This window comes from Atheta coriaria, unplaced genomic scaffold (assembly GCF_025399875.1).
Source record: "Atheta coriaria isolate IRGN ID8LTWV9N9 unplaced genomic scaffold, Caltech_Dcor_3.1 hic_scaffold_6_pilon, whole genome shotgun sequence".
Classification (NCBI taxonomy): Eukaryota; Metazoa; Arthropoda; class Insecta; order Coleoptera; family Staphylinidae; genus Dalotia; species Dalotia coriaria.
The window spans coordinates 6,920,959-6,937,583 of record NW_027045448.1 but is presented as its reverse complement, the minus strand read 5'-3'; the positions used below and the strand labels follow the sequence as shown (position 1 = coordinate 6,937,583).

The 16,625-nt window shown below is 33.4% G+C and overlaps 2 protein-coding genes and 1 long non-coding RNA gene across 6 annotated transcripts in view; all 3 read right to left on the bottom strand.

The window, feature by feature from the left end:
- Nucleotides 1-200: 200 nt before the first annotated feature.
- On the bottom strand, nt 201-642 carry LOC135794436 (uncharacterized). Its single transcript, XR_010548893.1, has 3 exons — nt 550-642; nt 346-446; nt 201-258 (listed from the first exon to the last, which is right to left on the bottom strand). It is a non-coding gene; the product is annotated as an uncharacterized lncRNA (long non-coding RNA).
- Nucleotides 643-11,482: 10,840 nt separating this feature from the next.
- Nucleotides 11,483-13,538, bottom strand: LOC135794146 (fibulin-1-like). Its single transcript, XM_065305315.1, has 3 exons — nt 13,190-13,538; nt 12,258-13,139; nt 11,483-12,199 (listed from the first exon to the last, which is right to left on the bottom strand). The coding sequence occupies exons 1-3, from the start codon at nt 13,227-13,229 to the stop codon at nt 11,835-11,837; spliced, it is 1,287 nt and encodes a 428-aa protein (XP_065161387.1). The 5' UTR covers nt 13,230-13,538; the 3' UTR covers nt 11,483-11,834.
- Nucleotides 13,539-14,200: 662 nt separating this feature from the next.
- Nucleotides 14,201-16,625, bottom strand: part of LOC135794145 (discoidin domain-containing receptor 2-like) — a 95,584-nt gene continuing 93,159 nt past the window's right edge. For 3 of the 4 annotated variants that reach the window (XM_065305314.1, XM_065305313.1, XM_065305311.1), the window contains one exon: nt 16,104-16,571. In XM_065305314.1, the coding sequence (XP_065161386.1) occupies nt 16,266-16,571 (306 nt within the window). In that variant the 3' untranslated portion in view covers nt 16,104-16,265. Of the gene's footprint in view, nt 16,572-16,625 lie in introns of all 4 variants that reach the window. The other variant, XM_065305312.1, reaches the window with a different exon arrangement.

Genomic DNA, 16,625 nt, shown 5'->3' with positions numbered 1-16,625 from the left:
TTACCTGATTTTCCTAGTTTACTTCCACCTCCTTTACCATCATGTCTTGCAAGATATTCTTCACACTTTTTAGCTTCTTTCTACATGTTATCATTGGAAATTTAAATAAATTTTTAATTTAATGGGAAGTATATTATATAAATGATTGTAGAGTATGTACTAACCTCCTTTTGTTTCAGGACATATCATTCAATGTACTGTTCTTGTTCTTCAGTGCTTCTTCCCTGGCAACTCTTAGACTTGAAAATTTATCAGTTTCTGAAGGAAAAATGATGAACAATTATTAACAAACTGTGCAATACTTTAAAGGTAAAAAAAATATATTTTTTGACATTCTGTTCATACTCATATCTATCCCTTTTCTTTTCATATTCTTCGAGACTAATGGACTTATTCTGCTGTAGATATAGGCAGATACCATCCGTAATTCTCAAAGAAGAAAACAACTGCAAAAAAAGATAAGTGATAAGTACAGGTGCTTACTATGTGATTTATTTCTAATTTTTTTATTTGTTTTAGTTCAGTTCCGGTGCAAAAGTTGATACTCACTATAATTAATTGGATTTTGTGAGACTTCTTCCTCTTCAGCTATGACTTCTTCATATTGCGCTGACATTTTGTATATTACTATGTGAGATTATGTTTTTATAGGCGGGCATTGACATCGTCGAGAGTGTGGATCGGATTGTAATTTGTATTTTTATTTCTCTTTCTTTTTTATTGTGGAGACATAGTCTCCGATTGTTATTACATTTTATGGTATTTTATGGTTCTACATGTTTTTATCCTATTCTTGTATAGCTTAGATTTAGTGCCATTAATTCTACTTATTGGTAAATGACGAGTGAGCGATTAACTGTTTTGCAACACTCACACGTACACACACGCATGCACGTAATGAAGAGCGGCCCGTCGGTGCGTATGTATGTAAACGAAACAACTTAACACTACCTGCTATTGGTTATTGTACAAAAAAAAATTAAATGAATCATTTATTAAATACTGGTTTGTTTCGGGTATGACTTTCGTTGTTTTCAATTTCATTGCAATATCAACCTTGTTGCATATTTGATAAATGTGTTTTGAAGTTGATAAATATTTTCAAAGGTTAGATGGCGCTACGATGTACGGTTTTGCAATAAATATTGCTTGTTGGTGGTAGTGAGTGCACACCGTGTCCATGTGGATCCCGCGATTTCGCGCAAGAGATAAGTTTGTTTACCTGCAGGTATCGAATCTTTATTTCGTGGAATCAAAACACACCATTGCTGTTTATTATATTAGCATCGTAAATTTAAGCAAATATTATTTAATTCTTTCATGAATATAACTAACAATTTTATACTTCCGCCTTTCCAGATTTCCGCTTGAACTAGCCTATCTTAAAGAGAATAGTCCGTAGATTAAGACGCTGCAAACAGATCTTATTTATCTCTTTTAGTTTACGAGATATTCGCGTGTGAATAAAATGTGCAAAAATTGTAAAATGTCACTTTTTAGCACTTTTACTCGCGTTTTTCGACCTTTTACTGTAGGAAATATAATTATTTTATATTTTTATCTAATAGAGAATTTTCCAATCTTTCATAATCAACGATTCGTTGGTAGCTATCGCTTTTAGTTTAAGAGATATTAATTATCAAAAATCGTCGAAAAAAAGTATCAAGCACCCCCCCTTGGCACTTTTTTTCTTAAGACTTAAAATTTTGTCTCTCATATTTCCCTTTTAACTATCCTATCTGATAGGAAATAGTCCGTAGATTAAGACGCTGCGATCAGATCTTATTTATCTCTTTTAGTTTACGAGATATTCGCGATTGAATAAAATGGGCAAAAATTGATAAATGTCACTTTTTAGCACTTTTAGTCGCGTTTTTCGACCTGTTACTGTGAGAAATATAATTATTTTATATTGTTATCTGATAGATAATTTTCCAATCTTTCATAATCAACAATTCGTGGGTTGCTATCTCGTTTACTTTAAGAGATATAAATTATCAAAAATCGTCGAAAAAAAGTATCAAGCACCCCCCCTTGGCAATTTTTTTCTTAAGACTTAAAATTTTGTCTCTCATATTTCCCTTTTAACTATCCTATCTGATAGGAAATAGTCCGTAGATTAAGACGCTGCGATCAGATCTTATTTATCTCTTTTAGTTTACGAGATATTCGCGATTGAATAAAATGGGCAAAAATTGATAAATGTCACTTTTTAGCACTTTTAGTCGCGTTTTTCGACCTGTTACTGTGAGAAATATAATTATTTTATATTGTTATCTGATAGACAATTTTCCAATCTTTCATAATCAACAATTCGTGGGTTGCTATCTCGTTTAGTTTAAGAGATATTAATTATCAAAAATCGTCGAAAAAAAGTATCAAGCACCCCCCCTTGGCAATTTTTTTCTTAAGACTTAAAATTTTGTCTCTCATATTTCCCTTTTAACTATCCTATCTGATAGAAAATAGTCCGTAGATTAAGACGCTGCGATCAGATCTTATTTATCTCTTTTAGTTTACGAGATATTCGCGATTGAATAAAATGGGCAAAAATTGATAAATGTCACTTTTTAGCACTTTTAGTCGCGTTTTTCGACCTGTTACTGTGAGAAATATAATTATTTTATATTGTTATCTGATAGACAATTTTCCAATCTTTCATAATCAACAATTCGTGGGTTGCTATCTCGTTTAGTTTAAGAGATATTAATTATCAAAAATCGTCGAAAAAAAGTATCAAGCACCCCCCCTTGGCAATTTTTTTCTTAAGACTTAAAATTTTGTCTCTCATATTTCCTTTTAACTATCCTATCTGATAGAAAATAGTCCGTAGATTAAGACGCTGCGATCAGATCTTATTTATCTCTTTTAGTTTACGAGATATTCGCGATTGAATAAAATGGGCAAAAATTGATAAATGTCACTTTTTAGCACTTTTAGTCGCGTTTTTCGACCTGTTACTGTGAGAAATATAATTATTTTATATTGTTATCTGATAGACAATTTTCCAATCTTTCATAATCAACAATTCGTGGGTTGCTATCTCGTTTAGTTTAAGAGATATTAATTATCAAAATCGTCGAAAAAAAGTATCAAGCACCCCCCCTTGGCAATTTTTTTCTTAAGACTTAAAATTTTGTCTCTCATATTTCCCTTTTAACTATCCTATCTGATAGAAAATAGTCCGTAGATTAAGACGCTGCGATCAGATCTTATTTATCTCTTTTAGTTTACGAGATATTCGCGATTGAATAAAATGGGCAAAAATTGATAAATGTCACTTTTTAGCACTTTTAGTCGCGTTTTTCGACCTGTTACTGTGAGAAATATAATTATTTTATATTGTTATCTGATAGACAATTTTCCAATCTTTCATAATCAACAATTCGTGGGTTGCTATCTCGTTTAGTTTAAGAGATATTAATTATCAAAAATCGTCGAAAAAAAGTATCAAGCACCCCCCCTTGGCAATTTTTTTCTTAAGACTTAAAATTTTGTCTCTCATATTTCCCTTTTAACTATCCTATCTGATAGAAAATAGTCCGTAGATTAAGACGCTGCGATCAGATCTTATTTATCTCTTTTAGTTTACGAGATATTCGCGATTGAATAAAATGGGCAAAAATTGATAAATGTCACTTTTTAGCACTTTTAGTCGCGTTTTTCGACCTGTTACTGTGAGAAATATAATTATTTTATATTGTTATCTGATAGACAATTTTCCAATCTTTCATAATCAACAATTCGTGGGTTGCTATCTCGTTTAGTTTAAGAGATATTAATTATCAAAAATCGTCGAAAAAAAGTATCAAGCACCCCCCCTTGGCAATTTTTTTCTTAAGACTTAAAATTTTGTCTCTCATATTTCCCTTTTAACTATCCTATCTGATAGAAAATAGTCCGTAGATTAAGACGCTGCGATCAGATCTTATTTATCTCTTTTAGTTTACGAGATATTCGCGATTGAATAAAATGGGCAAAAATTGATAAATGTCACTTTTAGCACTTTTAGTCGCATTTTTCGACCTGTTACTGTGAGAAATATAATTATTTTATATTGTTATCTGATAGACAATTTTCCAATCTTTCATAATCAACAATTCGTGGGTTGCTATCTCGTTTAGTTTAAGAGATATTAATTATCAAAAATCGTCGAAAAAAAGTATCAAGCACCCCCCCTTGGCAATTTTTTTCTTAAGACTTAAAATTTTGTTTCTCATATTTCCTTCTTAACTATCCTATCTGATAGAAAATAGTCCGTAGATTAAGACGCTGCGATCAGATCTTATTTATCTCTTTTAGTTTACGAGATATTCGCGATTGAATAAAATGGGCAAAATTGATAAATGTCACTTTTAGCACTTTTAGTCGCGTTTTTCGACCTGTTACTGTGAGAAATATAATTATTTTATATTGTTATCTGATAGACAATTTTCCAATCTTTCATAATCAACAATTCGTGGGTTGCTATCTCGTTTAGTTTAAGAGATATTAATTATCAAAAATCGTCGAAAAAAAGTATCAAGCACCCCCCCTTGGCAATTTTTTTCTTAAGACTTAAAATGTTGTCTCTCATATTTCCTGTTTAACTATCCTATCTGATAGAAAATAGTCCGTAGATTAAGACGCTGCGATCAGATCTTATTTATCTCTTTTAGTTTACGAGATATTCGCGATTGAATAAAATGGGCAAAAATTGATAAATGTCACTTTTTAGCACTTTTAGTCGCGTTTTTCGATCTTTTACTGTAGAAATATAATTATTTTATATTGTTATCTGATAGACAATTTTCCAATCTTTCATAATCAACAATTCGTGGGTTGCTATCTCGTTTAGTTTAAGAGATATTAATTATCAAAAATCGTCGAAAAAAAGTATCAAGCACCCCCCCTTGGCAATTTTTTTCTTAAGACTTAAAATTTTGTCTCTCATATTTCCCTTTTAACTATCCTATCTGATAGAAAATAGTCCGTAGATTAAGACGCTGCGATCAGATCTTATTTATCTCTTTTAGTTTACGAGATATTCGCGATTGAATAAAATGGGCAAAATTGATAAATGTCACTTTTAGCACTTTTAGTCGCGTTTTTCGACCTGTTACTGTGAGAAATATAATTATTTTATATTGTTATCTGATAGACAATTTTCCAATCTTTCATAATCAACAATTCGTGGGTTGCTATCTCGTTTACTTTAAGAGATATTAATTATCAAAAATCGTCGAAAAAAAGTATCAAGCACCCCCCCTTGGCAATTTTTTTCTTAAGACTTAAAATTTTGTCTCTCATATTTCCCTTTTAACTATCCTATCTGATAGAAAATAGTCCGTAGATTAAGACGCTGCGATCAGATCTTATTAATCTCTTTTAGTTTACGAGATATTCGCGATTGAATAAAATGGGCAAAATTGATAAATGTCACTTTTAGCACTTTTAGTCGCGTTTTCGACCTGTTACTGTGAGAAATATAATTATTTTATATTGTTATCTGATAGACAATTTTCCATTCTTTCATAATCAACAATTCGTGGATTGCTATCTCGTTTACTTTAAGAGATATTAATTATCAAAAATCGTCGAAAAAAGTATCAAGCACCCCCCCTTGGCAATTTTTTTTTTAAGACTTAAAATTTTGTCTCTCATATTTCCCTTTTAACTATCCTATCTGATAGAAAATAGTCCGTAGATTAAGACGCTGCGATCAGATCCTATTTATCTCTTTCAGTTTACGAGATATTCGCGATTGAATAAAATGGGCAAAAATTGATAAATGTCACTTTTTAGCACTTTTAGTCGCGTTTTTCGACCTGTTACTGTGAGAAATATAATTATTTTATATTGTTATCTGATAGACAATTTTCCAATCTTTCATAATCAACAATTCGTGGGTTGCTATCTCGTTTAGTTTAAGAGATATTAATTATCAAAAATCGTCGAAAAAAGTATCAAGCACCCCCCCTTGGCAATTTTTTTTTTAAGACTTAAAATTTTGTCTCTCATATTTCCCTTTTAACTATCCTATCTGATAGAAAATAGTCCGTAGATTAAGACGCTGCGATCAGATCTTATTTATCTCTTTTAGTTTACGAGTTATTCGCGATTCAATAAAATAGGCAAAAATTGAAATATGTCACTTTTTAGCACTTTTAGTCGCTTTTTTCGACCTTTTACTGTAGGAAATATAATTATTTTAAAATTTTATCTGTTAGAGAATTTACCAATCTTTCATAATCTGCGATTCGTGGGTTACTATCGCTTTTAGTTTCAAAGATATTAATTATCGAAAATCCTTGAAAAAAACTATTGACTTGACATTGACTTGACATTTTTGTCTTAAGAATTAAAATTTCATCTTTTAGATATCCAGTCTAGCTTATTTGATAGAGAATTATTTGTAGATTAATACTCTGCGATTCGTTCCTTTCTATCTTTATTACATTGAGGTTTTTAATCATTATACATAATTCGTCCAAGACTGTTGACAATGTGTTAATTTTGTGTAAAAGTTGATCGTGGAACGAAATATCACTTTGCCTGGAAATCACACCATATATCTTGTAGCAATGGAGCAAATCACCACATGTTGTGCCCATGATACTTAAGAGTTCCTTAATAACTTGCGCATCTTACCGACCCTTTCAACCTTCTACAAGTGTTTTAAAATTGACTTACAAATCGACATTATTTTCACATTTCAAAAAGTGGGCTCAGATAACAGCCAGTATCTCGTAAAGTAATACACATTTTGTGCGTTTCTAAAGGCCATCTTCAGTCTAGTTTAGTTTAGATCACAGGTAATGTGCCTATTGCAAATTCGCGCACAAGGTCGCGTGCCTTCGACGCGCCGTCTTTGCGCACCTCTTGCTTTCTTATCATATACTGTCCCGTCGTTGTTTACGCAGTTTCGGCATGCACTATCGCCTGTTTCGTGGCGGTCGCTGGTTAATCCAGCCATGTTTTGAGGGACTTATATCGTTTAATCGGACTTCAATATTCTAAATTTGTGTTATACTCGAAGATTAATCGACTACTTATTTGTACTTTGCGATTATAGTAATTTGTTTATTGTTCGGAAATGCCTGCACGTGATAGTGGATTGGATAACATTCTTCACTCGTGGTTGTGTTTGGTGTCGGTTACTAAATTATTCGAATATATATCGCCCCCATGTTGATTCTCATCATTAAGAAAGATCCTTCAGATTCGTATGAGTATTTTTTAACAAACAGCACAGATTGTTGGATTTTGTGTTGATTGTTAATTATAACATAATTCAATTGAATTAAATATTTTTGTTTTAATTTATGTTTACTTTAAGATACAGCACTCGTTGTGCACTGGTAAGTTTTGCACCTGATCCATGCATGGCACAAAAGCAATTCTTCCATCAGATTGTAAGTATTGAATTTCTTTATCATTCTCATAGATAACTTTTGTAATTATCTCACGAATTGACTCTAAAAATTGCATTTTTGTGTTATGAGGGATTTAATTTCTTTATCATTTTCATCAATACCTTTTGTAATTATCTCACAAATTGACCTTAAAAATTGCATTTTTGTGTTGCAAAGGACTATTTTTTTTATAGTTTTAGGGATTTTGCATCTGATCCTTGCATCGTTCAAGAACCATTTTCCACCAGATTGTAGGCATTTAATTTCTTTATCATTTTCAAAGATAACTTTTGTAATTATCTCACGAATTGACCTTAAAAATTGCATTTTTGTGTTGCAAAGGATTAATTTCTGATGATTTTAGCGATTTTTTACCTGATTCATGCATTGCACAAAACCCATTCTTTCATCAGATAGTAAGTATTGAATTTCTTCTTAATTTTCATAGATTACTTTTGTAATTATCTCACGAATTGACCCAAAAAATTGCATTTTTGTGTTGCAAAGGACTAATTTTTTATAGTTTTAGGGATTTTGCACCAGATTATTGCATCGCACAAGAACCATTTTTCCACCAGATTGTAGGCATTTAATTTCTTTATCATTCTCATAAATAACTTTTGTAATTATCTCACGAGTTGACCCTAAAAATTGCATTTGTGTGTTCCAAAGGACTAATTTTTATAGTTTTAGAGATTTTGCACCTGATCCATGCATGGCACAAAATCCATTCTTTCATCAGATTGTAAGTAGTAAATTTCTTTATCATTTTCATAGATAACTTCGGTGATTAACTCACGAATTGACTCGAAAAATTGAAGGCCTGGCAAATATTATCTACTTACTACCAGAATTTGAAAAATAATATGTACATTTATAAATATATAATATATTATCTATATAAATATGAATTGTTGTTCGTTAGTCGCACCAATAAACAATGAGCCAATAGCAACACCGCGTGGTCGTTTCAGAGCGCGCATTCAGTTCCATTCCGGTTGCCGAGCGAACCACGCGTGTTCATCGCGACTAGTTTTATTTCTCCCTATTATAAATTGATCGTAAATCGACTTATATTCAATAAGCAATCGACGACATTTATTAGAATTGCGCGTGAACGGAATTTCGCCAGATAATAAGCACGAGTGAACTACTGTCGGTCGTCGGAGATTATTTTTCGCGTGTGGATTATACTGCACTCGTGTTGGCCTGCATGTGCACGGCGTGCGTGCCGTCGGCTGTCGGTTATCGCCCAGAATAACTTTGATTTATGTTTAATTCGAATAAGTAGACAACGGATGTGCCCAGGGAAGAAGTTTACACTGACAACGGTCCTGGAGTTCCGAATACTCATCGCAGAAGAGTTGCAAATGTGCGCATATTGTAAGGCAAGTGTTCCGCGGTATTTAATAGTTGTTGATATTTTTCTATATAAAAACTGTTTTTATTTGTAAATGTTGCCAATAAAATAAATTTAATATAAATGAATATCTCATTCATATTTGTTTTTGGTATCCTCTTTGCCGTTTTCAGTATATGAGCGCTTCACACATATCGATATAGATATTATACGCGTGGAGCGAGTGCAACACAGCTAAGGCTTGTGTTGTTGTTTTTAAAAATATGATAAAAATAGAAACATAAATAGAAGAATCAAATATTAATGATAAAAACACTCGGTGGTCGAGTGGAGACGTGCACCTGCTGGCATGCTAGCAGACACGGATCGAATCTCAGGTATAGAAGGCATTTTTCTCAAATATAAAAATATCAGGTGTAATTTGGGTTGCATATATGAATTGCAACGAAATATAAGAGAAATTGAAATACAAGTGAAGGCAATATGAGAAATAAGAAAGCATGTGGAGGTGCGGGAACAGAGAAATAGAAGAAGGAGTAGCAGAGAAAAGTAGAAGACAGATGGAAGAGAACAGAGTAGAGAAGAGGAGGAGATAGAAGAAAGAGAACAGGGGAGGATCAGATTTTTAAATTTTTTGGCCCGTGTCGTTAGACAGTCTAAGGACGATCTCCCAGAGCGCCTCGGGCGCTCTGGTCGATCGCCCACTGCTTCGATGCGTCCATTGCTCCCGGCCCAACCTACAGCTACGATGTCTCTGCGCTTCATCCCCGAAATTATCAGGCATATCAACAATTTTTATGGTGGGGGATCACCCCCAGAGAGAGGGAACTCCTTATAAGGACAATCCTTATAAGGTCTTGTTCAAATATTTCTAAGTTTTAAGTCGCCTCAAGAGAGGTGACACTTAAAAATATTCTTACAAGTTCTGACCTGTACCTGAAATGAGAGAAGGAGTACACAAATCATACAGGTTACCTTAACAATTTTTATAGAGGGGATCATCCCCTGAGAGAGGGAACTCTTTTAGAGACCTCTACCTGAAATGATAGAAGGGGTACATTCAAAGCATAAGACATAATATTTCTTAACATTTCTTTATTATAATATTCATATAATTCAAAACTAGAATACACAATTCTTACAAAATAGGTACATGCCGCCATTTTGAAACAAGTCTTACAACTAGCATACGCCGGCACATACAGACAAGTACCACAGGAACGGAAACTCACAAAGGAAAACACATAACAGTAACAAATGTTCTCATCTTACGAAAAACAACTCTACAGGGTCAACAATATTATTAAAAACAATTATTCAAAGTTCAAGCAGAAAAACATTCACTGTGCAAAATTGATACACAGGGTGTTACAAAAAGAAAATAATAGAATTTTGTAGGAAAATTCACAGTACACGTAAAAAACATAAACCTTCAGTATTATGGAAAATCGATATACAGGGTGTTGCAAAAATAAAATAACATAATTTTGTAGGAAATTTCACAGTACAAGTAAAAACACATAAATCTTCAGCATGGTGGAAAATTTATATACAGGGTGTTACAAAAAGATAATATTTTAAAAGCAAACGAAAGGTATAAGTAGATAAACATATATCATAGCCACTTTTCGCGTAGACTTACCAAAAATTAATATACAGGGTGTCACAAGAACATACAGAACAGACAGAACATACAAGATGATATAAAAAGAGTACAATTACATTTGATAATAAAATACTAAGTACCACCAGAAAAATCAGAAAAACCAGAAATTAATAAATTTAACAATTTTCCACTGGAAATAGATAAACACAGCAGACAATTGACATAGCGAAAAAAACAGAACATTTAAGAAGAGACGCTAATTCTCCTGGATATCAAGGAACAGTGATGGGATTTTATTACAAGCATAAAACACAAATACGAATTTTATTGTACATCATGTAGAACAACATGTAAACACCAGCATGTAGATAAATACCGGCAGCGCGAGCCGAGAACGCAGCCGTCGGCATGCGATCATCTTGAACTATTGAAAGATATTCATTTAACGCGATTAAAGGCAAAATTCGTGAAGCAAACAATTAAAAAATGAAAATATGAATATATAATACAACGTATGTGATTTTAACAAAAATTATTACTACTTACGAAGTAGTAGTGAAAACAATTATGTCTTTATATGTGTGAAGACCACGCGGTTGAAGTGAAACCCAGAATGTTATAGGTAAAACATATGGATATGGAATGCGAGAACATACCTTAGCGCAAAATAAGATTTTCTCTTTGGAAATCCAGTATAAGATGTAAGCAGATGTAATTACACATATAGTAGCATCGGTGAAAACACTAAACTGATTAGAGGCAACGCGAAGTTGATAACGACTTTTCGCTAAATAGTTTAAAGTATCGAAGAGTATCCGACGGTCAATGGTACATCACACATTCAGAGTTAAATGTACATATGTTTAATCCGCGTTTAACGAACACGCATATCACCGCACAACACAGACGAACAGTGAAAAATGAATATTACGCAGAAGTTGATAGAGTATCCGACGGCCGACGGCACATCACACATGCACAGGTAAATCTACGTATGTTCAAACCGCGTTTAACGAACACCACATATCACCGCACAGCACAGACGAACAGTGCAATTATGAATATTACGCAATGAAACGAAGAAATATTGATAAACCTAATGTATCGCGAAGAGTGCGCGTCCGGATCACCTGACGATACAAATGAGACTGACAGCGTACGAAAGCCGACCGCGTGCGTCGACAACGAGGTGACGGTGCACAAGTTGAACGAGATAAGAGAAACTTGTTTGTTTATAAACACCGAAATTTATTAAGGCATTTTATTTATGTTCGTTTCTTTGAGTCAAACCTTGAATTTGAAACACTGCACGCAGAATGCAAGTACTACTAAATCGTTGTTTTGAAGACTCGAAAAACTGCGGTGTTCCAAACTTCTACCAAAAAACTGTACAAAGTAATAAATTATTTCATTTTCTGTATAGAATAAATCAAATTAATAACTAAAAGTAATCAAAGTCAATACAATTAAAATACTACTTCCTAGAGGAATTATTGATTGTATTATTAATAATAGTTAAGGGAAAATCTTCCCATGTAGCACGATCATTACACACGTGACTCGTAAGCGGCACGTGATAATTAGTATGATACGTGCAGATCGTACCTGGAGCATTCAAAAAATGTTCGCGGTTAGTAATACCTTTTAGAACAATCTTAACAGTGTCATTACGATTACATAAATAATATCCGTCTGGATTCGGAGTCATCTGTTCACATATGACTTCATGTTGATACAAACCATTGACGTCTGCTTCTAAACAGAAGTAAGATCCAATTGTGTTGATGCATTTTCCAAGACATGTTTTCCTAACTTCCACGCGTTGACATTCATTGATATCTGAGAAAAACAATCCATAATCACAAATACATTTGTATAAATAAATATATTGACCTACCAAGACAGGTTTTCTCATCAGAATCAAGAAGCATTCCGTCGGGACATCCACACACATAAGAATTGTACACGTTGAAGCAATCATGACTACAACCGGATGTTCCCTCCAGGCATTCGTTAATATCCCCGCATGAATGACCGTTTTGGTTCAAACGTGTGCCTGAAAAGCGATCACAAGTACAACGGTAGGAACCTTCCAGATTAACGCAACCATCTTGACACGGGCCATGATTATTGTTTAAGAAACATTCGTTTATGTCCATGCAGGTCCTCTTATCAAACGATAACTTCTTGCCATGTGGACATGCGCAGTAATGGCTACCCATCGTGTTGATACATTTATACTCGCATTTATTTGATGCTGACAACATTTTACATTCGTTTATATCCAAACATGTTTTGTTATCTCTTGGGTCTAGATAAAATCCACGATGGCAGTGACATTTAGATGTAGATGCGATGATATCCACCTCGGGTGAGCATAGCTGGGAACATCCTTGATTCTTGCACTTTTCGTGTAACTTGCGCAGCTCTTGAAAGTTCTTAATTTGAATATCGTAATTGTTTGAAGATTTCAACAATTTTGCATTTTTATTCTTGCGGTGTTTTTGTAACTTTTGTCGTAGCCCTCGGATCTGCTTTTGGAGTGTACGCAGTTTGTGTTTATGTTTCCTAGCCGCCATTTTATTTTTTGTAGTTATTAGTCGATTGTAGAGCAATTTTCTACGTTGAATTAACTTTTTGAGACGTCGTTTTAACATGATAATATTTGTAGTAATATGTCGAGAAGTTCTGAGTAAAATTAACCGATTATCCGTACTTGCAAAAGTGTCAATTGTCATTTTCTCATTTGATGACCAAGTTGAGTCGCAAGTTATAAAAACTGCAAAACAATAATTAACTCTACGAAACGTAAAAATCGTGATTACTTACAAAAAATCAAACAAACACAAACAATTTTCACGTAAGACATTTTCACACGTTAGTTAAATAACACATTAATTAGCTTTCAATTAAATATTTCATGTAGGCGTAATCGTAGACGTCACGAGACGACTGAAAACCAATTCACACTGAAGCCAACCCACTCCAAGTTCGTTTTCGGTTGTCGAACAGTCTGCATATAGGCATAGATTCATGGATTCGTTCAACTTCAACCTACATTAGCAATCTCAGTGAGATCTCGCGATACGATACCCCGGCAGATATATTCGCATGCTTGAGTGCGAAATTTATGACGACCATTATTCATCGCGTTAAGTAATCGTTGAACTAGCGCTTGTCCTAATTAATTCAAATACTACGAAAGGGAATCAACAAATATGCACAAACAAAAAATCAATTTCTACACTACAAACTACAAAACTTAAAAATAATGTTAGTAACAACACAAGTTATTTATGTCAATATCATTTTTATCATCATATCATTTTTGTAATTTGAACATCATTATAATTAAATTTATAAGTAAATTTCTAGAATGCGTGTATCAATAATCGAACCGAAACAAATCAAGTCTTCATATGTACAATACAATAAGTTTCGTTCCACCCCTTAAATATTTTCCTCTCGCATTCATAGTTAAATGTATCGATATTTCTTTATAAATACGGCTAATACAATTTAATCAAACAGCAATCAATTCGTAATGTAATATAGTTTCGATGACAATCAAAAAAGCGTTATTTCTTCAGCAATTTTTTTGTTTCAATTATTATCCGCGTGTTGTTGTTTCATTTATTTTGTCAACTGTGATATGTATTTTAATATAATGAACATTTACGTTATTAATCGTCAATATGTGTTTACTTCATGAATTGTCCCATCGAGAAATTTATACAGACAGACAAATTGATTGAATGAGATTGAATAATGAAAAAACACCATTCATATTTGCTTCGTTAGCTTAAGTTAGCAATACAATAGAGACGAAACACGTTCAACTTAATTATTACGGAATTGTATTTTATTTTCTTTTGTTTTCTTCATCATCATTGTGCAACACATTTATAAATATGCATTAAAAACGATTAAATTTATGTAGGTATTTTGGATTTAATGTTGGCTCTTTAGTATCGTTAGTATCTTTAGTTTCCTTAGTAGTTTATGCTCGGTTATTAAATGTACGTTTAATTATTGTGTTATCGTATGATTCGTCATATGTGCTAATTAAAATTGTATCTATTAAGCTTATGCTGCGCCTTGCACTTGATTGTCCTGTGCTGGAAATTTAAGGATTACATTTTTCGTGTTTGACAGAGTTTCGGGGCTTGTTTGAAGAAACGGATAAAAACGTACAATTCACATATTATTCGATACATCTGTGAGCTCTAAATACGTGCGTAAACTCGTCCGCCATATTTGTCATATATTACGCGTAAATTTTGTCAATATGGCATACGAGTTTAGTCATTCTTCTCGAGCCTTAATACATCTAGAGGTGTTTTATTTTTGGTTGTGTTTGTTAGTTCGGTTATTAATTTCATTGTTCAAGTGTGTCGCGCGTGACCAGTGACAACAATGAAACGTGTCAGTAGAAAATACATTCATTTAGAAGTTAACCAATGTTTGGCAAACGTCATATCCGGGGATATTTTTGTAATGACCAACCAAACTCCCCAGATCATCACTAATTTACAATAGAGTCTAAAAATAATCGTATGAGTGTGTGCGTGTGAATGTGTGTGCAATTAATGTTAATTTAAATAAATATATTTAATTATATCATTATGTACAGTTATCGTTTACTCGTTTTTCTTTATGGTATTAGTAAATTTTTAATTAATATGTACAAGGGTTTGAAATGGCACTGGAAAGGTTTTAGACACATGTTTCGAAGATCGAAAACAAGCGAGCACAAATGTATAAATGAATACAAATGAATTGAAATGAAATGATTTATAGAACAAGAAGTGATTTGTAAGCAATTTAATTGATAATCAATTCTTATCATACTAATTAATTACTTATACAGTATATTAACAACACCTTATCGTTTTATTTGTTCGTTTTTTTCGTTTTCTTAAATTTTTGCGTATGACTAGAATTCACTTGTGTTCGTTCTCGTTAGTTGCAAAACTTGTAACGTTTTGTTTTTTTATTTAAATTTCATTGTGTGCAAACCGCCATTGTGAAGTCACGTCATGTCACATGCGTGACTTCGTACTAATACTGATTCTCTTTAGTTTAAATAACATGTTTTGATCATCTCGTAATATCAATAATATAAATGGGGTATGTACAATGAATGAATGTATGATGGAAATCAATTTCAAATCGACTTATGATTAGTTTATCGTAATTAGTTATCGTTTCGTCGTGTATAGAAGATTATACATCAAATAGAGGAAGCTCATAATTCAAGAAGTGTTTTGTTTCGAGTGTGTTATGTCTGTGTATGTGTGTTGTTTCAATTAAGTTAAGTACAAATAGTATTTTTATTTGTTTTTTTTTTTCTCATCGACGATGGTTTTTATTAATAATATAAAGATATGGTTTTACCGAATTGTCGACTGTGGAAACGTGCCAATATCACAATACGTTTTATACACTTATATGTTTAATTAATTCAAATTTCATTTACTTCTACACGCGCATAAATCGTACAACCATTGAATCGATACTCGTCATCGGGGTAAAATTTATTATTAAAGGGCGCGGGGGTGAAAGAGAAACGATCAGCCTTATGTTTATGTTAAGGTTAGATGTGTGTTAACCGGGTTACATACCTCGTACGTGTGGTGTGTCCATGTGTGTGATGATGGTGAATAGTGACCGAGTGAGGTTATGTATATGTGATGACGCAATTAGCCTATGTGAATGATGCCAATTTTGTGGAGAAGGGGGATTTACATGGAATCTGGAAAGTAATCACAATTAGATTTCGTATTTCGCTCGACTAACCGCACAATGACATCTAACAGCAGACATGAGTCAATGATGTGTTGAGAAAATAATAAGAATTGTTAGTTGGGTCGGTTAAAAAGTGGTTTTAGTTGTTTTTAATTCATTAGCATATTGGTGCGGGCAGAAAGCCCAGATTCTTACGCTGAAGAAAGAGATGAATCTCTGAGAAGCGGGGGCGGTCGGCGGCGTTGCGCTTCCAGCACTCGCCCATCAGGTCGTAGATTTCGCGCGGACATGCCGCCGGCCTGGGGAGATAGCGTTGGCAGCCGTCGTTTTGATACCACCGGTTGCCGTTCTCTACCACCTGCTCGCTGGTCAGCTCTGCATATGGCTGCTGACTGCACAACATCAGGATTTCCCACAGTGTCACCGCAAAGGACCAAACATCACTTTTCGTTGTTTGTCGGCCCTAAAACATGCACAAATTAATAAACCATAATAACAAAACAATGATTTTTAAAAA

Excerpts from the sequence above, each read along its gene's own strand:
- LOC135794146 (XM_065305315.1), bottom strand. The coding sequence starts at position 13,229 with ATGTCTTACGTGAAAATTGTTTGTGTTTGTTTGATTTTTT. Across the intron at positions 13,140-13,189 it reads TTGTGTTTGTTTGATTTTTT|TTTTTATAACTTGCGACTCA; the intron begins GTAAGTAATCAC and ends ATTGTTTTGCAG. Across the intron at positions 12,200-12,257 it reads TGATGAGAAAACCTGTCTTG|ATATCAATGAATGTCAACGC; the intron begins GTAGGTCAATAT and ends TGTTTTTCTCAG.